General features: G+C 41.2%; 1 protein-coding gene across 1 annotated transcript in view; it reads left to right on the top strand.

Annotated features, from left to right (window-relative positions):
- The window catches only part of NELL2 (neural EGFL like 2), a 1,025,546-nt gene extending 1,001,747 nt beyond the window's left edge, over positions 1 to 23,799 (top strand). Inside the window, exon 20 of the mRNA XM_086919530.1 lies at positions 23,044 to 23,799. Within this exon, the coding sequence (XP_086775656.1) occupies positions 23,044 to 23,094 (51 nt within the window). The 3' untranslated portion in view covers positions 23,095 to 23,799. The remainder of the gene's footprint in view (positions 1 to 23,043) is intronic.
- The last annotated feature ends 1,360 nt before the right edge of the window (positions 23,800 to 25,159 follow it).

Below are 25,159 nucleotides of genomic sequence, written 5' to 3'. Positions count from 1 at the left end.
GTGGAAGTTCCACTCATGTGGGTAATTACAAAGGCTGTCCTGCCTGGGATAAAATTTGTGTAAAGTGTAAGAAAAAAGGGCACTTTGGTAATGTATGCAGATCAGGTCAGAGAATTAACTACATATCTCCTGAAGAAGAGGAGGTTCTTAACAGTTTGAACTGTATACTTTCTGTCGATGAATGTGTTCAGCAAAAATTCCCCTCTTGTACTATTATTATGGATGGTAAACCTGTAGAGATTTTTACTGATTCTTGTGCTTGGTACACCATTATCGGCAAAAATATTTTTGAACAATTGTGGAGTCATAGAGAATTATTAAGTCCAGACATTTACCCTGGTGGTTACACGGGACAAAGAATCTCCTTAGAAGGTTTTTTCTGGGCTAAGCTATACTTTAAGAATTGGGATATGATGGGAAAAGTCTATGTATCCACTAAAGGTGTATCCATTCTTGGTTGGCCTCATCAACGTTGTCTAGGAATCAAATTAGATCCCAATGCTAATCCTCCAGTCTATGTTGATGAACCTCGTTTTCAAAAGTCTATTACTGATTCCATGGTGAACTTAACAGTAGATGTATCCAACAGTAGTTTCACTAAATTAGTACTTGAGAAATTTCCTGAGATTTTTAGTGATGAATTAGGAAAATATGCAGACTTCAAACACAAAATCATCTTGAATGATAATGCTTTGCCTGTAAGACATAGAGTGAGGAATGTTCCTTTGGCCTACAGACCCAAATTGAAAGAAATTTTGGATGACTTAGTCAAAAGGAATATAATTGAACCCATCGAATCCTCCCCTTGGGTTTCGCCCATTGTAATTTCTCTTAAAAGCACAGGCGAATTGCGCTTATGTGCGGATCTTCGCAGTCTTAACAAAGAAATATGGATAGATAAACACCCTTTACCAAACATACATGAACTTATTTCTGCGCTTTCTGGTGCCACTGTGTTTTCTTCCATTGATTTAGCCAGTGCCTACCATCAGGTGGAGTTACATGAGGACTCCAGGAAGTTGACTGCATTTGTCACTCCAGAAGGTATGTTCCAATACCTTCGCATGCCTTTTGGTTTGGCAAGTGCAGCTTCTGTATTTCAGCGTCTAATGAAAGAATTACTAATGGAATGCAATGGTGCCATAGCCTTCCAAGACGACATTTTGATTTTTGGGCAAGATTGCATTGAACATGATAAGAACTTATTTTCTGTTTTGGAGAAAATCAAATCTAAGGGACTCACATTAAAGTTCACTAAATGTAAGTTTAGGCAGGATAAAGTAGAGTACCTTGGCCATGAAATTTCGAGCAATGGCATCAAACCAAAAGTAAATCATGTTCAGAGTATTGTGAATGCATCTGCACCTCAATCTAAAGAGCAACTCCTTTCCTTTTTGGGCCTCACCGAATTCTATGGCAAGTTTGTAAAAAACTACTCAGACATTGTACATCCTTTGAGGATTTTACTGAAAAAGAATGCAAAGTTTGAATGGAAAAAAGAACAACAAGATTCTTTTGAAATTCTGAAACACAAAATAGTAGAGGCCCCATTTTTGAAACCGTATTCCGTAGGTAAGGAATGTATCGTCTATGTTGACGCTAGCAATGTAGGTTTAGGCGCTGTATTAATGCAAAAAGACAAATCTGGTGAGTTTGTAGTATCATATGCCTCTAGAGCTTTACGTGATGCTGAAAAAAATTACTCAACCATTGAGAGGGAACTACTAGCTTGTACTTGGGCATCCCAGCATTTTAGACAATTCTTGTGGGGAACTAAATTCTCTCTAAGAACTGATCACAAACCACTGATCACCATGTTATCTGCTGGTGGTGGTAGGGTACTTACCGCTCGCTTAGCAAGGTTAGCGGCCAAGCTACAAGAATATCGTTGTGAGGTCGTGTATGTTCCAGGACGTCTGAACGTCCATGCAGACTGTATGTCACGTTTTCCTGCAACTGTAACTGTTGGTAAAAATGTTGATTGCGATGTTGCATTTTCACTTGCTGATGTCAACGTAATCTTGAATCAAGAAGGTTCTTTCTGTTTTTCTGAGAAAGACTGGTTTGAAGCTATGATGAATGACCATGTCTTAATTCAGGTCAAGGACTTCTTGATTAAAGGTTGGCCTGAAGAGAGGAAACTCTCTGGTGAGTTGGCATCCTTCTACAAAGTTAAGGATGATTTGATGTTGTCACAAGACATTATTGTTAGATCTGATAAAATTGTTCCTCCTTTGAAACTAAGAGAGACTATTTGCAAATTAGCACACGAGGGACACATGGGAATGTCTACTACTAAAAGGAGGATCAGAGAACATTACTGGTGGCCTGGTGTCGATGCCATGGTGGATAATTGGGTCAGGAATTGTTCTCCCTGCTCTCTGAGCGACAAGTCTGTTAAGAGTGTATCTGTTGACACAACTCCCATTGAATATGCCAATGGCCCTTGGCGTAGATTAGCCATTGATATCATTGGACCTTTTAGCTACCAGTCGGGAAAAGAGTTGTTTGCATTAGTTCTTATTGATTACTTCTCTAAATGGCCTGAATTGAAGATTGTTGAGAGAACTTCTTCAGAATATGTCATTGAATTTCTTGATGAAATTTTTGCTAGAGAAGGTCTACCTGAAGAACTTGTTTCGGACAATGGCCCACAATTCATTAGTAAGGAGTTTGAAGATTTCCTAAGTAATTGTGGTGTCAAACACAAGAGAACTTCAAATTACTTTCCACAGGCAAATGGCCAAGTTGAAAGGTTCAACAGGGTCATTAAGGAATCTTGCCAGTTGGCTGTGAAAAGTGGCTTGAAGTGGAGAAGAGCGCTTCAAGCGACCTTGTTGACCTATCGCTTATCTCCCAATACGGTGACTGGTTTGTCTCCTTTTGAACTATTACGTGGTAGGAAACCAGGTTCTAGGCTTTTACCTTGGTGGCTAAGAAGTAACTCTTCTTACGAAGTAGATTTTAAGGAATTGAAGGATAAAATTGGCAAGTACCAAGAAAGAATGATCCAACATTCTGAAAAAAGAAAGTACAATTCTTGTAGTATCAAAATTGGTGACCTTGTTCGAGTAAAGTCTGGTGGACTTCCACACAGGAGGGTATGTAAATGGTCTGATCCTGTCAAGGTCATTGAGATTTTTAGCAAAGCTGTCAGGGTGGAAGGAGGTAAAATATGGAACTTGAGGCGAATCTCTTTATGCAAGACCAGTACTACACTTGTTCCTCCCACTCAAAAATCTATTGTTACTGAGAAGTTCCACTTAGACCATAGCTCAAATGGGTTTCCTGGAACACATGAGGTATATGACAATTTAGAGAATAAATTTGTAAATAGTTCTAATCTAGGGACTCATTCTGACATTTTACCTAGTTCTTCTGTAGAAATTGATAATTCTTCGCTGAATGCTGACTTTGAGGAGACTTCCTTAAGACGTAGTGAGCGTGTCAAATGTGTTCCTTCCAAGTTCAAGGATTATGTTAGATCTTAAGTATTAACCAATATTGCTCATATGTTACTTTTATTGTTTTTTTTTTTTCCTTTTGTTTTTCTTTTCATTTTTTTTTTAAAAGGGGGGAGGTGTGTGGTATTCCATGACCTATGTCATTTGGAATTATCATATGTCATTTGGAACTACTCTATGTTTCTCAGAATGTTTTGCCTTGACTTCTACTGGATTGCTGTGGAGCTGAAGCTGTTAAGACCTATCTCCATACCTGTGGTTGTTAAGCTGTTCCTCTGGAATAAACCTTCTTGGAACCTACATCTGTGTATTTGGATTTACTACAGCGTTCAAATCAGACATGAGTTCTCCTTGTAGTTCCCTGTTGAAATCCTGCAGAGATGTGAGTAGACCACCATATTACCTTCTGCACTGCCTGTGAGGGTTCCCCCACATGCCTCTGTCAGTGAGAACTACTTAGACACTGTGTTAGCTTGAGATTTTTTAGGTAACATAGAGTCAGTGACTACAGATTCTAGGGACATCTGGAAGCCGGATGGGGAATCAGAGAAAAGTGACTTGTGCAGAGGGAGACCGAAGTGACTTATGTTCCTAGATTTGTGACGTTCAGGCCAAGAGAGAGGGGTCCTGAGAAAAGGTTCCTTATGTTCTCCTCATGTGCTTCAGCTGTCCCAAACAACGAGGGTAGCCCTCCCCTCTCTCCCCCGCCTATGCCTTAATGCTTCTGTAGCCTTTGGGGAGTGGCAGCTGTCACGCTTCTTCAGCACCTGCAAGTATTACCTCCTCAGTGGGCTGCTCACTCTCAAAACCTCAGAAACAGTCTCATTGAACAGGTGGATCATCCTTAACCTCACTCCCTCCCCATCTTCATGGTAGTTACTTGTCAAAGTCTCATGGTGAGTGAGACCCGCATCCGGTGTCACCCTCCCCAGGCAATATGTGTTTCATTTCATAGATTGAGATACATTGTTCCTGTTAGTTCTCACGTGGTCCCCCATTCTGTGTTGACCGTGGCAAAGAAGGCGATGTGTGCAGGTCAGGGTGCGGCACACAAATGCCCCGAGTGACCAAGTTCTCACTCTGCTCTATTCTACTTGTGGAATTCAGGGACATAAACAAGGAATTCAATCAGGGGCTTTGAATAGGGGTTGCAGCATCTCACTACCTTACCATTTTGAGGTCAGCCAAATTAGGGAAACATCTTGTCCACTTAGTGAAGCAGGGGGGCCATTCTCAAAAAAGCCTTCAGCCCTCCCTTTCTTATCCACCTCAGGGCATGCAAGGCCTCTCCACTCAATGATCACTCCAGCGATGATCAGGAGCTTTGGTGTGCTTTAGACAGTCCAGCCATCTTGGGATCAGGCAGGTATGATCTCCTCTCTAGCCATCGTGGTCCAGTGTCAATGCCTTCGCCCGTCCTGGCACTCATTGCTTGCCAGATTCTCAACGGTGGTCCCCAGTGGGGGGCCGCTGTTTTCACACTGCCTGTTCCTTTCACTACACTTGCACTACACCGGGCCCACCACCACAACCCCAATGAAACAGCATCACGCTGGTGCTTCGGCAACCTGCAGTTATGTCTGGAGACGGGGTGAGTGCTTCAATAGGTCTCCACAACACAACTCTACGTTCTGATTCACCCCAGGGGAATACGATTTGGCCACCTTCTGCAATCAAGGTCCGAGGCCAAGTGCACGACTCAAGTCTCCTTCACATGTCCTCCTCAATGGGGCCCCACAATGCCTACGCTGTTGTCAATCCCTCGTTATCTAGTCACCCGGGGGATGGATCATGCCTTTTAGGTGGTGCTCCCACTTCTAGTTCACCATTATCTCTTGTTGCCTCGCACACGAAGACCCATAGCACACGTACACCAAAACTTTGCTTCCCGATTTGTAGAGGAGCCCTAGTGGATCACATCCACTCAGCCACCTTTGTTGTCCACACCCCTATAGATGACTTTTAACTGATGTTTTCAAGTTACCTGGCTTCATCTGCCTGCATTGGTCTAAGTTATCTCCTTATCTGCTGGTGTATGAACCCTCCGGCAAGCACATAACTCCTTCCCATTTCAGGCTCTGAAGCAGGAAACTGAAAGCTGACATCTGTTCAGTGCTTTATCTTTTCACTGTGCATACTTCAGTTTATAGTTTTCACTTCACCTCCCAAATGAAGGTTGAAGTGACAACCTGATTGAAAGATAGTTTTGGGACCTACAGGGCTGATGCCTTAAGTGACCGGGTTATCTGTATGTGTGACACTGTACTGCATGATTAATGGGGTGTAACTTTGGTGTATCAATCGCCTAAGGCTAAGTTGGCATTTCAACAGTCCCAGACATTCTCTCTGATGGCTGGTGCAGGTGCCTCCCTGAGCCTGCACCAGGCATCGGCAATATTCACTGCCAGCTTTACGTTGCTGCTTGACCCTCATAATGAGGGTTGGTATATTTTTTAGTAGTGCATCAGTATTGAATAGCACGATAATATGCATCATTGGTACAGTATAGTAAGAGCTTAATTTAAGGAGCTCTGATATCCGTAGTAGTGAGCTGCTGTTTGCTTTATCTACAATTTAAAGTTTTAAACCTAATCTTGACAGGACCACACATACAGGCACATGCATCAATATTGCATTTTGCGATTCCTTCATTGCGAAAAATAAGGATTCGCAATGAAGGAATTGCAAACTGCAATGCATCAAGAAATCGCTATAAAAATAGCGATTTCTTAAAATTCCTTAATTGCGATTCTCTAATTGAGATTCGCAATTAAGGAATACTTCCCCATCCATTCCATAGGATCGAATGGAAGGACATTCTTAATTTGCAATTCACCATTAAAAATTCGCAAATTAAGAATGCAATTTCAAGGGTGGAGGGGTGTCCAAAGGACACCCTGTTGTACCCCTGAAATCTGCTTACGAGTACATTTTCCACACTCACATGCCCCAAGGGCATGTATGTGTGTAAAATCGAACTTTGAAAAATGCACTAAAGAGCATTTTTCAAAGTTTTCGCAAATTACCATGAAGGGCAACTTCATGGTAATTTGCTCCCCTTATTTGCGAATTCGCAAATTTTTAAAGTTTGATGCATTGCATTTAAGGAGATTCCTTAAATGCAATCACAATTTAAGAAATCGCAATTTTGCGATTTCTTAAATTGCGAAAATAACAAAAATGTTAATGCATCCCAAAAATGGGAATTGCATTCGCAAACGACCGAATTTTGCGATTCGCACTGTTTGCGAATGCAATTTCCTTTGATGCATGTGGCTGATAATGCTTCCCCATCCTTTAACCCAGGATGCCCCAATGACCACCTCTGACTTTTGGCCCTCACAATTTCTTGAAAATGCTGGCAACGTACTCCAGCAAGCATAAAACCAGTCAAGATTTTGATGTTGATGATTCTCAATCAAATATTTTATTTTCAATTTAACACGAATAACTAATGATATACTAAGATTAACTGGTTATTTTCCAGAGATCGCTTTGCATTGGAAGATCCATTTTGTCTCAATTACCCAGAGACCGTACTGATTATTCCATTGTAGAGGGTGTACGTAGCAATAGGTCATGTTACTTAACATATGTTTTACAGAAAAATCAAATAAGGAAAACAATAATTTTGAGTAATTTTTGCTATTTAAGTGCTAATAATCGAAGTACATACATTTGGCTATGCATTTCAATGACAAAAGTAGGTATAAGATTATTTAAATGATAGCTGGTTCCTCTCTGTGCTTTCTTGTGGAAAGGCTGTGCATTGTTGCTCCTCAGATGAAGTATACTGTACAGGGAAATCCTTCAAACATAGAAAACTAAGTAGGGCAACGGTCCATCATAAAACAGAATCTGGATGTAAACAGAGAACAGGGAGCCTTTGAATGGCTGTTCCAAATTAAAAGGAAAGCTTAATGAGAAAGTGAGACATGATAAAATTAAAATGAATAACTGAGTCTGGAGCGGAGGAAAAGGTGACTGGAGGGTTGATTTGAATAAGGAGCCAGGCAGGATTTTATTCTAGAACATAATGACATTGCCTATTTGGACATTGTTGGACCTGGCCCTTTTGCAGTGTCTCCCAAAGATGTTTGCCTTCTCTTGCTGAACCTGTTTTGTTGGCATTAGGACTCTGCGCACTTTACCACTACTAACCGGTGCTAAAGTGCTTGTGCTAAAATAGGCGTACACCTAATCAGCCTATTTATTTTACTTGTAAGTCTCTAATAACTGGTACTACATATATCCAGGTCCTGTAAATAAATACAACTAGTGGGCCTGCAGCACTTATTGTGGCCCACCCGCTGAAGTAGCCTTTAAGAGCGTTTCAGGCCTGAAGTGCATTTTTAAACTACCACTACGACCCAGGAAAATAAACCATTTGACACGCCTAAACCTTCTTTTTAATACTTATAAGTCACCCCTAAGATAGGCCCTAATGGAACAAAGGGCAGGGTGCATTATATATAAAAAGGAGGACAGGTGTGCTTAAATTTTAGATGTCCTCACAGTGAAAACTCCTGAAGTAAATTTTTACTCTTGTGAGGCCTATTTCTCTCATTAACTAACACTGAGTTACCTTATTGCATTTAACAAGTGCTAACTTCACATTGAGAGCAGATAGAGATATGCTGTTCAGATTCAACTTCAATTATATTTAATATCCTCTTTAATGGTAAAGTCAGATTTTAGGTCACAATTCTGAAAATGCCACTTTTCAAAAATTGGCATTTTCTTGTCCAAAATTATTTGTGTCCTCTGCCAGTGTCCTGGGTCATGCTGTTGGGGTTTGTGTATTCATTCCAGACCATTACACAAAGAGACTAGGTGTGGGCAAGCAGGTCCAACTTGCTAGGACAGCTGAGGGCAGAGCTGTGTCTTGCCCTACTTACACTTCAAAGGCCTTGCTTCCAGCACACAGGAAGAAACCTGACGCTAATCTTTTTTCACACCAGAATTCTTGGAGGCATGACAGGAGAAGGGAAGAACTGTCCAGAACCAGATATGGAGGCAGTATAGTGTATCCCTCCCAATTCAAAGGCTGGCACCAGAGCCAATCTTTGGCACCCTCCTCAACCTGTGGACATTACAAGAAAAGGTCTGCCTTACTCCCCAGAGGACAGCTCCCCTGCTACTATAGGACTGCCCTGCTGCTTGTGGGCCTTATTTGACCCACAGAGGGCTGTCTTGCTTCTTCAGAACTTCCCTGCTCTCTATGAAGGAAGGCTGGACCTGCTTCCTTTTTCCAGGCTAACCTGAGTGACTCCAAGGGTAGATTGGCTGACCTGTCTAAGCTACAAGTACGAAACAAGCTCCAGAGGTCTCCATGCAAAAACCCAGTCTACCTGCTGCACTGAACCTGCATGGACCTGCCTAATCCCTGCTGACCACTGCTGGAGTGAGTTTGTGATAACCAAATGGTCCCTCCCCTGGGTCATGGACCCTTGGCTGACATCAGTTGAGCTCCTACGAAGAAAGATAAAAGCCTGAAATATTGGGCTTTTTGTAACATGAAATGACTTGAATGCACAAGACTTACCCACCCTAAATGACCACCAAGGAGAAGCTCCTATGAACCCCACTGTTCGCACTACAGCGACAAGCAACTCAAGATCTTCATTTGCACTAGAGCAACAACAGCCCTTGGTGCCCCAGAAATGACTGCTTTGACACCCAACTGGCCCTTCGTGCTACTGTGATGACAACCCACACCACCAGCCTGCTCTTCGCTTCCGTGATGCTCTCCTCACAGCCTCCTCCACTGTGAAATAAACTTTATGCGTCCGCCATTGAGAAGGTAACTTTTTCCGCGGGACTAACATTGTTCCTGTATGGAGTCTGTCGCAGTGGCAGGCCGGATTCATGTTTTCAAAAAGGATACTTTAGTGGGTGGCACAATGAGTACGGCAGGCCCACTAGTAGCCTTTAATTTGAGGGGCCTGGCTACATATAGTACCATTTACTAGGGACTTATGAGTGAATTACATATGCCAATCAGGTGTAGGTCAATTGTTCCATGTTTTAGGGAGAGGGTAGAAGCACTTTAGCACTGGTCAGCAGTGTTAAAGTGCACAAAGTACTAAAGCTAACAAAAACGAATTCAGTTGAAGGATACATGTTTGGGGGTGAACTTGCAGAAAGGACTAAGTACAACACCCTTGTTCAGTTTAACATTTGGGGACTTATTTACAAGCCCCCGCAACACTTTTGCACCGTTGGTGGGTCAATTTTTTGTGACACAGCAGCGGCATAAACAATGCGCCATGTTGCTGCCTATTAGCAACGTGAAGTATCTAGGCCGATGCTTCACCTTGTAAACCCCTGCACCACATTAAACCTGTGTCAGGTATAATGTATGCAGGGAGGGCGTTCCCTCGTGAGAAAGCTTTGTAGAAGTGATGCAGTGAAATCTACAAGATTTCACTGCGCCAATTTTACGATGCCACTGCATCAGAACCTTATGCCTGCATGGAGCAGGTGTTATGAGTGATGCAGTGTATTAAGTAAAGGCCTCCCCAAGCATTGCAGGATTTGCATCAGGCTTACAACACAACTCCAACAATGCATGACTTTTGCACCAATGGTGGTGCGAGGGTTATTTCCCAGGTGTACAGAAATTGACGCATAGCTGTCTAACACAGAGATGTGTCAGTTTCCTGTAAATAAGCCCCTTTATATATAATGTTTTTGTAACAAACAACATTTTGAATTCAGACTTCAATGGCTCACGTATTCATTCAGAAAACTAAAGTACAGTAGTCTACTCTGTAGAGTTAACAAAACAGAAACACATATCAAAGTAGAAATTTACAGTACTGTACTTTAAACTGTACTTAAGTGAAGCAAGAGTAAACATGAATAAGAAGCAATATCAATGCAGGATCTGTAGTACGAGAATCCTTACAAATCACTGTTAAGTTAGATATATTTTATGTACTTAATAGTTAACTAAGATGGAGACTTAAAATCTAAATGATGGCCTTCCTTAGGCGGCTGATTAAATATTTAAAATGCTAATATTGAATAATTTCTTCGTCAAGTTTATGTGCAGAAAACATTGAGATTTAGTCTAAGAATGCCTGGGTAAGAAGAATGCAAAATGAAGTGGTTCAGTAAATTGATTGTCACAATAAATATACTCTGTTGTTTTTTCCTTTCTAATTAGCAGTTGCTGGTACTCAGTGAGATTGAGCAGAACATATTCATATTGCCTTTTTCAGTTCAATATAGTGATACAGGTTCTACATTGAAGGGGGTTTCAGAGTTCTCCTAGTGCCTTCAAACACAATCACCTTCTACATCCACAGGGTTGCATTATTATCAAGCGTCTACTCTCAGCTGCAGGGACCCCATGATCCATGAAGTGACTCAAACATTGTCCCATAGCACAACTACCCACGTTTTCAATAATAAAGAGATTCCCAGGAAGATATGTAAGGGGAAAAAAGTGATTGGGAATGAAGAAACAAGCCATCTGTCATTATAAAGTTACACTCCGGAAGCTGTTCTGCCTTTGGACCTTGTTTCAGGAATCGGAGTTCAGGTGCTGAAGAAAAGACGACATATGACAATGACATCCTCCCTAATGTCATGGTTCTTTCTGCATATACCTGCCTACTTATAGTACAGTCACCCTTTGTCATCTAAAATGAGCCCGGCTACATGTTTAAGCTAAGCGGCTTGTGGCCCATTTGAAAATCAAAGAAATAGACATGCTTGTTAAATGCAAGGCGGACTTTAACACAAAACAGTTTTAGCATCAAAACTGTGTTTGCTAGTTACTTCACACAGCAACTGGAAGCTGCTCAATCACAATGGATCAGTAATAAGCACTTCAGAGGTTATGTAACAGAGCATAACTTATGTTGTATCACAGCAGGTACAGGATGCAGGTGACAGAGCCCTGATGTATGGAAGGGTGAGCCTGGTGTTTGGAGGCCTAACAAGGAAGACAGCAATGAGTATTTATTATCCGATGTCTCAATGGTCAGACTGAATCAGATGATTTGTCTTGCGAAATGGTGAGGTTGGAATTGGGGGGTCGTGGATGTAGCGAATCTTCGCAACATGGCATCGTCTCTGACACAAGTGAGAAGCACTGGCAATGCTTTAAGTGGGATAAAAAAACAGGGGGATCTCTAAAAAGGAGTGTGGCAAAGATATTAAAGGGCCATGACCTACACAATTAGGGGATGTCCTAAATCAGATTGCGCACTATTCAAAAAACACTTCTGTGTTTGTTTTAAAAGCCTACAATTTTGCATAATGTGTACAAACTGATGCTAAATAAGGGTATACTCACATAAGTCTCACTTTTAATGAATGCCTCTTAATGCAGTGATGTAATGTGATGCAATAAAGTAAAACATCACTCTGTGTTAAAAAAAAATACACCTTCATTACATTTTGTAGACAGCCTATCAAATCAAACATGATGTTTGTTGCACCACTTACATGTGCCTTTCGATTATGACCAAAGCGGATCCCCACTGAAACGAGAAGAACGGTCACCCAGGCCCTCGTCAGCAGCAGGTTGGACTATGGAAACACCCTCTATACAGCAGCCTTGGCCAAACTCCTGAGACGGCTCCAACGCATCCAGAACGCCTCTGCATGCCTGATCCTCGACATCCCTCGCCGCAGCCGCATCACACCCCACCTGAGAGACCTGCACTGGCTCCCGGTCAACCAGAGGATAACCTTTAAGCTCCTCACACATCCACACAAGGCACTTCACAACTCCGGACCATCGTACCTCAACAGACGACTCAGCGTCTACACCCCCACCCGACAGCTCCACTCCGCCAACCTCGCCCTCGCCACAGTCCCCCGCTTCTGAAGAGCGACCTCCGGCAGCAGATCGTTCTCCCACCTCGCCGCCAAGACCTGGAACACCCTCCCCATCCACCTACGGCAGACCCAAGACCTGCTGACCTTCAGAAAAGTCCTCAAGACCTGGCTTTTTGAGCAGTAGCAGAATTCCCCACCCCAGCGCCTTGAGACCCTCACAGGTGAGTAGTGCTTGATTGAAAGCAGGCACCGAACACAATTTGTCCTTGGAAGACGCAAATACATGCATTCAAAAGGCATGGGGGATCCAAAGGCAAGCTTCCCCAGTGTTTTTTTTTTAATCCTGATATTTTCTTAACATCATGTGTATTTGGTTAAATAGCACTCATGTTAGTGTGCTGTGTGTTGAAGGCAATCCTTAATTAACTGTTGAGTGTGCAGTGGAGCACATGACACACTCCCAACGTATCTGCCTACCTATGTGCAACAGCAGTGCAAGTCAATGAATGAACAGGACACATTGACAATAAATGCCTACAGACGTGTCTCTCCTCCATGCCTCATAAATGAATATATGACATAAGTAAAACATATTGAATCCCGACTCATTCCCTGCATAACTTTTTTTCTATAACCTAAAATTGGTGCTGTTTCACACTCACGTAGGCACAGCTTTTATGCGGCCCCACATTAGCCTGGAAGCTAAACTGCTTCCTCATTTGTTTATTGGCCTGTTTGACCCCTGAAGTAAGTGGTTACTACCAATACCAAGATACATATATGCATCCATTGTACAATCCTGCCTCTGCAGCTGAAACACCAATTAATCGATATCAAGTGGCAAGGAGGAGAAAAAGGTGTGACAAAAAGAGGAAATGCATGGTCTTTAAATCATTACTTAAAACCAGGCTGGTCCCTGCCAAGTGCCAATCATGACTCTCCTTATTCCGATGTGGTGTCTTTCCAGGGATAATAACGTTTTGCCAAAGCAAAGGTCAGAACATTAAGCTGGGCTGCTGAAGGAGGTTTGTAAGAAATTAGGTTTCTGGTTTAAATGTCATAAGCTTATAATTTCCCAAGTAAACTTGCGTATTTGTTGGACAATATACCCATCAGTACTGTGCGAGACTGATTCCATGCTCACTGTTCGAGTATGTTGGACTTAGACCTGCTAGCTCATAGTGCACTATCTGTTCCCCTAACCTGACAAGGTAACAGATGGATGTGAAACCTCAGAACATGGCTCACCAAGAAAATCATGATACCAGACATAGAACCCTTTCACTTAGTTACTCATGCATTCCCTAGGAGACACACAAGAAATACACAGTAAAGCATTTCAATGTTTATTGAAGCATTGCGATTCTTGAGTGAAATACTTGTTCTGCAATAATCAATAGAAGGAAACAGCATACTGTGATTAGCATTACAAGAATGGTGAAAAAGATAAACAGTTCAACCATTTTGCTGATTACAGACCATATATTCTTGCATACAAGTATTGTAATATATTGTACTCCTACAAAGCTCATCCTAACCTATCATTTCTAGTTTGAGTGAATCTGCCAAATCCCTGTAGGGTGATCTAACTCCCTATTACCTGCTTGTTAGTGTCATCAAGCTATCCGTCCTCCTGGAGAGCTGGGCAGCATCCCTCACATGAGGATAACAGGAATCAGCAGGGCTGGAATTCTGGCATCGTTCAACCTCTCAGTGCCAGCAAAATGAGCACAGCCAAGTCAGGCTTACTCTGAGGCTATGTGTAAAGTATTTGTGCAACAAGTCAAACAGTAATACAGTGAAACTGAGTAACGTTTGATAAATTCAGGACTAAAATTACAAAAATACAATCAGCAGAACAGGAGGTATGCAAGTTTAATGATTTCAGTGAAAATAGCTCCAAAAAGCTTAAAGTGGCAACTGTAGATATCTGGTCTCACTGGACCTGGACAAAGTCACAAATTCAGGCTGACTACAATGGAGAGTGGGTCAGCTACAGAACCCAGTTAGGCCAACTGAACAAAGTACCCTAAATCCTGATTTGTGAAGCATTGTAAGGGTCCGCGTCATAGATACGTCGTGCTGCCAAAGCACGCGTCGGTTCCGAGATGCAGCAAGGCTGCGTTGTGGAGTCCTGTGTCAACATTGAGGATTCTGTCCTCAAGGGTAACCCTGGGCGGTGAACTCCGCTCCGTTCATGGAGCTTTTGGAGTTACTGCATTCCGGGCATCACTGAGCTCGCGAAGTACAGAAAACCCTGCTCTGCTATGCAGAGTTTTTTCCCCCTCATGATCATCAACGGTAAGTTGGCAAGCACGAGCTGCCACTCGGGTAGAATTTCTACCCTTGCGGCAGGAATATCAGCACACACTGCAGTTTGCGCTGTACTCCACCACTTGCTGAACTCCACCCAGGCCTATTCAAGGTTTTGGGATGTGAAGTCCAGCATTGAGGATGCATTGCACAGTCGAGGTGATGCATCAATTCTGATAAGCTGTGAGGTTGCGATGCAGAGTTGGTCATCATCGTAATGCCATCAACAAGGGACGCAAGGGCCTGTGCCAAAGATGCATCATGACGTAGCAGTCTGATAAGGCAACTGGGTATGATGCAGGTCTTTGCAACTGAGTAAATCCACAAAGCAGCAGCGATGCATCAGTTCTTCTTGGAGTTGCGTCGCACATCAGAGGAAATAGGTCAGTTCCTCAAGGTTCACAGAGGCTGTCAGAGACCACTTTAAATGGTCCAGGACTAGGGTGGCACCACTTGGCATTGTATACTCACAGGTGGCAGAGTTCAGGTGCTGGGGCCACAGTTGTTGAAGCCTTCTGTCACTGAGGCTCAAACCAGATGGTCAGACAACTAACTCTTGAATCCCTCTAGGGTCCTGGGTTCAACACATGCAAGTCCAGTCCTACTCACCCAGGCAAGAGAGCAGCTGGCAGAGGGTCACCACAGCAGTGCAGCAGTCCTTCAGAGTAGCAGTCTATCAGGGTGTCAGTCCTTTCAGCAGCACAGTAGTCCATATTCCTGGCAGAGTATTCACAAGAACAAAGGTGCATTGGAGAGTTAGTGTCTGAGGTCCAATATGTATACCCAGTTCTGCCTTTGAAGCAGGAAAAGCTTCTGGAGGTTCTCCTTTGAAATACACAGGTGTCTTACCTTACTGGTCCTGGCTCCTGATTGTTTAACTACAGGAGGTATGCAGCCCTTTATCTGGAGGTAGGGCACATCCTATTCAAGTGTAAGTAGGACTATACATAGCTCCTCACTCCTATCCTGCCAGTGATGGCCGATCCAGGAACACCTAAGCTCTCCATTGTGTGTTGCTGTGTAGGAGAAATGCACAAAGCCCAGTTGCACCTACACCCAGTCATGTGACCCAGAGACTGGCCTACAGAAGCAAATGACTAAGGCAGAAAATTGCCAACTTTTCATAAGTGGCATTTTCTCAATTGTAATTAAAAATCCAACTTTACTGTAAGAAAGGATTTTTCATTACAATTCCAAAGACATCAAACATGAACTGATGACCTGTTTCCATTTGGAAGTTACAGCCTATTAAATGTATTAAGGCATCTCAAATGTTATCTTGTGGGAGAGGTAGGCCTGGCGGCAGTGAAAAACAAATGTAAGAGTTTTTCACTAGTGGGACATATAAAATTTAAAGGTACATGTCCTAAGAGTTTAAAACACTGCACCCTGCCCTCTGGGCAGCCCAGGGCTAGCCCTAGGGGTGACTTATATGTATTAAAATGAAGATGTGGGATTAGAATAATGTTTATTTTGCCGGGTTGGGAAATGACAGTCTAAAACTGCACACACATGCTGCAGTGGCAAGCCTGAGTTAAGTTTGAAAGGGCTACTTAAGTGTGTGTCACAATCAATGGTGAAAGCCCACTGGCAGCATTTACATTACAGGCCCTGGTTACAAGTAGTATCACTTTACTAGGGACTAAGCAAGTTAAATATGCCAATTGGGTATAAGCAAATATTACCATGTTTTGAGGAGTAAGCACATGCACTTTAGCACTGGTTATCAGTGGTACAGTGTGTGGAGTCCTAAGGCTAGAAAAATGAGAACATCAAAAAATGGAGGAAGACCACCCTATGGTTGACAGATGTAACAAGGCTCGAAAGTTATCCTAGGCACATTGCTCCAATCAAGCAGAGAAAGGAGCCATGGTGAGACCAGGATGCTTTTGAAAAATCATCCAAGGCCCTCCTTCCAGTTTTATTTCATGTACATGTTTTGTGACAGAGTCGGAGGTACGACTGGCAGGTCTTACAGAGACTCATGTAACATGAGCCGAGTTTTCAATGTCTGTCTACCATTTGGCATTGCCAGGCCAGGGCATTAAACTGAGCCCGATAGGGACCCATTTTGATGCCCCCTTTTTAAAACTGCTGGTGCTCAGCACCAGCTGGACCTGGCCCACATAAAGCCCTAAGCAGAGGACAAAATGAGAAGCATGACTTTTATGGTCGTCAGAACCTTATTCCAGTTGCAAGAACAAGTACTGTGGGTGGATGGCACATCAGACACTACTGATAATGCAGTACACATGACTCCATTCTGTGTGTGTTGAATCCTATACACCATCTCCATTAAATGCTGGGTCATTAAACTAGATGTTTGATTTGTCACTGGAGCCTTGATTTATTGTATGGTTTAAAGAAGCATGGAATATGGTTCTTGTAATGTCCTGATGGTTCTGATCCAGTTTATTACAGCCTTCCCTTCATTTTTTAAATGTCCTAGAAATGAGCAATGTACAAGTGAACGGATCCAATGTACATCTTATGACTCATGACAATGCACATCTTTGCTAAGGACTGTTGCCTATATTGTTTGTCATCATAAGCTTCTGTTTCAAGACCTTTCATCCCTTTACAGACCATACTGGTGAGATGATTGGAACAGACTCATATTAGGAGTATTAGTATGTGCATGGGCATACTACTGTTATTAAATCAGTTCATAGATAGTTGTGAACAGCTAACCCTTCGTCAAATTAAAAGTAAACTTGGATATCACTGTTTCTTGCTCCCTATTTGTCACAAGTGATTGGACCTGTCAGCATATGGATGCACATACTTTACAGGCAAGTGTGCCTATTACATCTGAATTAAAAAAAATATATTTCTATAGTGCAGGTTCCCACAAATAGTAGAAATAAAAAATGCATATGTAATTGCATGTTAAATTCGTGAATATGGTTTGAGCAATTTGGTGAAAAAGTGTTTCAAAATCATACTTATCTAATAAGGATAAGGTAATCAACCTGCCTAGAATGATTTTGAGTGAACTGCTAATTACCAGGGAGACTTAGCAAACTTGAATTGTTCATCAAGGTGATAATGGCAAGGCCATTATTCTTCAAGTAACCTGGGGATTTCAATGGGTACAATTCCAGTAGCTAGTTACTACCTTTCCCACCAATCCCGCTCTACTGGACATTGGCCCTTTCTATTGTTATAGTAGAAGAGGGAAGCAAAAAGAAAAAGAGAATCTTTGGACCAGAAGAAAAGCCCTGTGTCATCTTGAAATTAAGATGCAATTGAAAGTGCAATATGGACTACCAGACGTTAATTCTCTAGAAAATATGTCCATTATGATAAAAGGGGGTCTAGGCCAGACTATGGAAAGGCCATGATTCGTACCTTGATTGATTGAAATTGAACCAAAATGAAATAGGACTTTTACTTATAGAAAAAGGCAAGCAGGGCCCAGTGAATACTGAAGAGAGTTTTGAGCCAAATAAATCTGTACCTCCCACCAATTAAAGATTAGAGGAGATACACCGGCTTCTAAGAGATTTATGGGGCGGATGCACTAATCTATTTTGTAGTTGCAAACACTCTGATTTACAAAATCAGAGGCTTTGAGACTGCACAATAGGTATTTGTGAAACCAATATTAGTAGATAATAATGATTAAGTGAATCCTAAAATTGGATTCATGAATGGTAACCGTTTTGCAATTTGCATATTGTAGGCATCCATTCCAAATTGCAAATTAGAAGAACTAAATAGTCGCCAACTCCCAAGTAAGGGTGGTAACCTATTCGTCAAATGGAAATGGTAAAGGTTTTAGAGGTTTAGAGTTGGTCCAGGAGAGCACTGTCAACTATCACTAAAACGTTTTTTAAACTTAGAAATAACAAAGATAGTCCACTTACTTTACTTAAAAACAGTCAGAGACGTGATAGTCTGGTGAACCCTACATGCCACCATCCCATTGACTTTGACCAGTAGAGTGAGACGCAATTTGAGACTAACCTAAGTAGTGATAAATAGGGAGGTTGGATTGGGACCAACTTTGATTCCTTATTTTGAGAACCAACCTATTAGTACATAGGTCACTTCACAAAATACATTCTAGTTGCAAAAAAGACTGGTCACAATTTGTAACCAGAAAAATAGTACATCTAGCCCACAAGTGAGGACCTGAAAAATAAATTAATATGAAAGGGTTTTTTAGCTGGTAAGCAGAAGTCCATTTAGCTATTGTGACTTGTCTAGAAAAGGAATGCAATCAAAACTGTTAAGAAGAATAATGTTGGCCGTATTGCAAGTTAGATGAAGCAATATCTCCGGGTGCCATACTGCTCCACCTGATCACAAATGGCCCGATGTTCCTACACCTATATTTCCCAGGTTTAGGGACACTGGGCTACATTTTACTGGCTTGAAAATCCAGCCAGTAAAATTACTTTAGACACGGGCTTCATAGCAGACTGGGTCTGTATTTGTATCCTTGTCTGATACACAGCCATTGCATGGGGAGCATGTAATGCTTCCCCTACCATACTACAGTCTTTCTTGCCATCTAACACCCTCACCACCATCCTCCTTCCAGTGCTGGAGAAGGGCAAGGACCAAAATACCAAGGTTGGCAATGAAAAAAAAACATTTCCAAATGTAACCTTGCCATCGCCTGCAAGAAGAAACACTAGGATGCCAGAACTGGGATGAAAACCTTTGAAGAAAGGAATGAGTGTACATGCCACGCTTATTGTTGTGGCAAGATCATCGAAGACCTCAAAACTAGTGATGGGTGGATTGTTTGAATTAATCTCTCCCACTTTAATTTTTATTTATTGATTCTTTATTTTATTTTTAGTTTTTTTAGTTTTATATTTCTGTTAGACCTGGATACTTGGTGTAGTATTACCCCAGTTTTATTGCCCCCGATAAACAGTGGTAAAGTTCTTGTGCTCACCCCCTAAAAGCTGATTAAATTGGCCTAATTGGCTCATTTCGTTCCGTTACAGGTCCCTGATAAATGGCACTACATGTACCTGTAAATTAAATTCTGCCAATGGGCGACTGCACTCATTTCTATTCCCATTAAAGAAAAACTGCAAGACATGCAGTGCAGTTTTAAACCACCATTTCCTCCTGGCAAAATAATCTTTTTTGCCAGGCCTGAACCTTACTTTTTAATACTTAAAAGTCCCTCCTAAAGTAAGCTGTACAATCTTATAGGGCAGGGTGCATGGTATTTAAAAAAAACATGTGTACTTAAATGTTACATGTTTTTGCAGTGAAGAACTCCTAACGTCGTTTTCACGGCTGTAAGGTTATCTCTCCCATGGACGGACACTTGGTTACCTTATACCTTATAATTTAAGTCTGGGAACAGATAGAGACATGCTTACTCCACTCAATTGATTGTAATTTAAATTTAATGTTGAAGGTGGATTTTAAGGTACTATTCTGAAAATGATTCTTTTAGAAAGTTGACATTTTCTACCTAAACTAAATGTGTTTTTCTACCAGTAGCCAGGTTCACATGAGTGTGAATGGCTCTCCTATGGTGTGCTGTGCATTTCTTCCAGACATGGTGACAAAAGGGCCTTTGATGTAGGGTAGGGTGTTCTTCTACTGTGCAGGATGTCCTGGGGGTTGAACTCCTTACTGAGCTTCAAAGGTTAGCCTCAGTGCTTTGCCCACCCCCTTCCTGAACTCGAAGGGATGCCTGCCCTGGCACTAACATTTTCACCAGGAAAGGTGGAAGGTTAGACAGGCTGGCACTGGGGATAAAAGTACCACCTTCAGAAACTCTCATCCGAACACTCCTGGACCTGCGGAATATTCAAAAGAAGGATTACCCTCATGTCTGAAGAAGGCAGAATGGAACTAGTTGTCACATGAGGGTAAGTTGGCTGACCTCCTGTTTGAGCTACAGAGACAAAACAGGCAGCCAGTGGCTTCCCTGAAAATGCCCAGCACCAATTGCACCTGTTTTAGCTGTGCTGGAGGCCTCTGCTTGAGTGAATTCTAATCCCCAAGAGGTGCTCCCCCCAGGCACTGGACCATTATCTGGCATCAAAGTACATTCATCCTGAACTAATGGTGAAAAATTCTGATGTTTTGGATTTGTTGCAACGATGAAGCAGACACTTTGTGCTAAACAACAACGATATGTGACACCCACCAATCCTAATCTCTCAGTGACAATTACTTTCACATCAGCCACCACAGTCTGTGTCCACAGTGGCAGCCTGCGTCGACCACCAAAGCGAACCACCTGCAACGACCAGCTCTTTGTGCCACAACAGAAACTTTCTAAATGCCTAGCACAAAAAAACGATATTATTAACGTCGATATTTTGACAAATTTTATTACTAACTTCAATATTATTAAAAAAAACATTTTTTACCTGCATGTCGATATTCTTAACCACTATATTTTTTTTCAATATTCAAAACTCGATATTTTGTCCACTCGATATTTAAAAATTCGATATTGTGACTAGTTACCAGCTGATAGATGCATGGACAGTTTTCTCATGGGGTCTGTGACAACATCATTGAGTAGACCAACAATAGGAGCCATTAATGAAGGATTATAAGCACCTCATCAAACAGTATATACTTTGGGTATAAATATCCTTGAAGTCTCCAACAATACCAAACATATTTGGTGGTGGAAGTCCTTTCACACCCCATTCACATGACCACTTTTGTTTATGCTTCTCATACCTTTTGTTGAGAGACATTCTGAATAATAATAAAGTATCAAAGCTTTGCGTGACCATTCCCTTATCTTTGTCACTAGCCTCACAGATGTTTGTACTGCCTGCATGCACAAAATAGGTTCACTTGACTCAACCTCTGCCTTGCATACTCTCCTGTCTTCTACTCAAGTCAGTTCTTGTGAGGTATGCTAGTTGCATCATTCATTAAAACATGTTGAGCTGTGATTCTTCTCTCCTTGAAATCCGCAGTGGAAACATCTAATATTCTGAATTCACCCTTCCATTCTAGCGTAGTTCCACTGTATATAAAAAACAGCAGCTGTGTACAAAGTCATTCTCTCACCTTAACAATCCAGTGTGTTTCAGTCTTTCAATTTCACAAAAGCCTGTTGTGGGAAACTTGCCAAGAGGTAGCACCAGTGGCTCAAGGGTCAATGGGGCAAATTACCAACAACTAGCGATAATTATCGCTATGTTGGTTTAGCAGCGATATTTTTATCGCTGAGCTGCGGCGATTTTTATCGCTTAGGAACCTTGCTATTATCAAGGTTTATCTCCTAATCGATAAAAATCGGCCGAAATGCATGAATATCGCTGAAAAGTCAGCGATATTCATGCATTACCGAGCTAATGCTCTAAGCCATGTTATCCACCTCCCATTGGATAACATGGCTAAGAACTGCTCAGGGGCAGGTGTTAGCTTTTGGAGATATTCGCGCTTAGCGCGAATATCTCCAAAAGGTGGTAATAGGAGATAGAGATGTTAGCGACTGTTTCCAGTCGCTAACATCTTGGCACGCCCACTTTGCATGTCATTAGAGATAAATATCACTGACATGCAAAGCGGGGCCCAAGATGGTCGCTATCTCCTACTAGCTGTCACTAACTGGTGTTAGCGACAGCTAGGTAATAGGGAGATAATTTTATCTCCGCTTTCTTGGCTTTTAAAGCCAAAAAAGTGGAGATAAACCCCCTTGATAATATGCCCCAATATTACTTTTACCAGTTCCCGAAGATGAGCATTAGACCTTCCAAAGCAACATAGTCACTATTGGCTGTTGTATGTATGGACATTTGCATTATATTATAGTCCTTGAATTGTTAGACCACTCAAAAGCTTTGGGTATAATCGGTCATACCATACATTGGCTTTTCCCTTTAGGGTTTCCGGGCTCTGATCATTTCTGTGAGACCATAATCAGATATTTACTCTTCCTTCTTTTTACTTTGAAGTTTTAGAAGTCACATTGTTGGTACAAAAATCCACCTTGCTGCTGATCATAATGCACATCTATATATGAACTGTGTATGCACACATCCAGGTTTAAGTGAGAAGGACCTGATTATAATGCCATCTACAACCCATTTTAGAGAGTGGATGAGTGTGAAATATCTCAGATTTAACAGTAACAAGACTGTAAATATGGTGATCAAAGGCAGTGCAAACCTCTGTGATTACCTGTTATGGCCTTCCACTCAAGGGGCCCTTTGTTTTGTGTGAAGAACCTTTCAACTCAGTGATCGAAGTGTATTATCATCAAAAACACTAGGTATTGTTATGACAGTCTGTTGTCTACCTCCACATAGAGGGATGTCATCCTTTTTGGAAAATGATAATTTCAGTGTTCTTTCTTTCATTCTTCATTATTTTAGTATGAATTATATCTTTTGCTTTTATGCCCAGATGCAATACATGTTATCCTATAAATGTATTCAAGCCAAGTTGAGACTTATTTTTGTTAAATCTAAAGGGAAAAACTCCATTACATAAACAAATTATCTTTTTTGTATTCTAGAATGGCCACGTTTGTTGTTCGGTGGATCCTCAGTGCCTTCAGGAACTGTGAAACTCAGATTAAAACCCCTGGAAAATTTCAGGATGAAGAATGTTCCTTTACACCAAATATAAGCCCATTAAGTCACCTTGAAAAGAAATGCGTTAATTGAGGTCATAATAAATAAAAGAACTGGTATAAGAAGAAATATTTGAACAGGCAAAGTTTTGCTGAAATTATTAATGATCGTGGAAAATCACAGGAAAGTATACACTGTAGCTAAATTGATGCTTAAAATCGTGGGTATTTGTGTCTTTATCACCACACAGGCTATTGAGTTTGTAAAAGAGAGAAATAATTTTGCAAACAATGAGTAAAAAGCTCAAACACTAATGGACATTAAGAGTGTTTGAGATTCTCAAATTCAGAGCTCTGTTAAGCTCATATATTTTTGATTGACAATGCTGTTGAACCAACAGGTTTTCAGTTTTTATTGCCAATGAACAATAGAAAACATTTCAGTGAATTGAGTATGTCTTTGGCAAAAGATGCATCAACGGATATTCATGTGCTGTGTACACTACAGGTATCTGAGAGAAACGATACCATTTATTGTAAACAAAGAAATGTATGTACAGGCATGGCTTATATTGTTTCCCTCTGAAGAATATGTTTCCAATTTTTTATTTAACTGCACTTATTATTTCTTGTTTGGATTGTTTTAGTAAAAGCTTGTTTCTGTGAAAATACTAAATAAATGTTTCTCTTACCTTACAATTTCTGGCACATTCTAGTTATTTTTGAACAAGAAATTGAAGAGCAGTTCTGGGATGTCATTCGATGGTATAGTTAAGTTGTCAGCAGTAGTCAAAACAGAAGCGCAAAACAAATGTTTTATGGTGACATTCCCATCTATTTTTCATTGTATCTTTTTATACTCTCAAAGGCAAATGACGAACAAGTCCTTCCAGGGAATATCTTGATCACAAATCTAATTTCTGTGTAGTTTAGGTTGAATACACATTAAAAAAATAGCATTGGTTAATTAAATGCCCTTCATACTTCTGATTCACAAGTACCCACTCTTTAATGCTAACTTGTGTACTATTTAGAACAATAGAAACAAGAATAAAACCAGTGACATTACATACAACATTGATCCCTAAAAAACGGCTCCCAATGATCTACAGATTCCACCTCCCTCTTTCTGTCCAAAATAAATCTTGTCTATAACACATGGCACTTGAACTTAATCCTATTAGGACAAACAACAATGCTGGAAACAAGCTCAAATTACCCTAAAACTTACAGATTTCTGGCCCAGGCATTCTGAATACTTTAGCATCACAGTAATTGTTTTAATAAAAACAAATCTATCAACAGAACTAATATGTAACTGCGGTATTGCCTGATGAGGTGGATTATCCTTGTTTAGTAGCTGATTGTGAGGCAGGTGCGGTAGTATCTCTCTGGAGGGACACTACCTCACCCAAATCCAAGTTTATTCAGGTGCAGACTCCCACCCAGTAACTTCACCTGGAATCTACACAGAGTTTCCTACTGTTGGAGACAGGAGAAATTTCCGTGCAATAGCATGGCCAGAATCTGAAGTTTCCGGGAAAAGTGCAGTATTTTCTGGGATCAGTTATACCTCATTCCAGGCATTAATCTTTCAATTACATCACATAGGAACTAACATTTTGCAAAGAAACAATTCTAGTCTTGTAATCTTATCCTAACTACATAATGCAATACACCATGAGCAGCAGTGTGATGTAGACGCAAGAAGAAGTTAACATGTATGTGTACAGCAAAGGTAAAAATATTCTTGATTTGCAATAGAAATGTATGTTAAACATGGTATTACAACCTGGCAGAGCTAAACAGGTTACTGTGGAAAGGGATAGTGAACTGGTGAGAGAGGTGGGTCTTAATAAGTGTGTTGAAAATGGAAAGTGTAGAGAGAAGACACCTGTAGGAGATTTGAGGGATGTGTTACAGGATTTTAAACTTGTCTTTGATAAGGAATTGGGGCAAGTGAAAAGTTTCAAGCGAAAAATCTAGCTGAAGGGAGGATCTATACCGATAAAACATAAGGTAGTACATATCCACTGAGTGCCAGGCAAGATTTAAAACA

Source organism: Lissotriton vulgaris, chromosome 1_1, assembly GCF_964263255.1.
Source record: "Lissotriton vulgaris chromosome 1_1, aLisVul1.2, whole genome shotgun sequence".
NCBI lineage: Eukaryota > Metazoa > Chordata > Amphibia > Caudata > Salamandridae > Lissotriton > Lissotriton vulgaris.
Note: the sequence above shows the minus strand (reverse complement) of the source record. Positions and strands in the feature narration are given on the sequence as shown.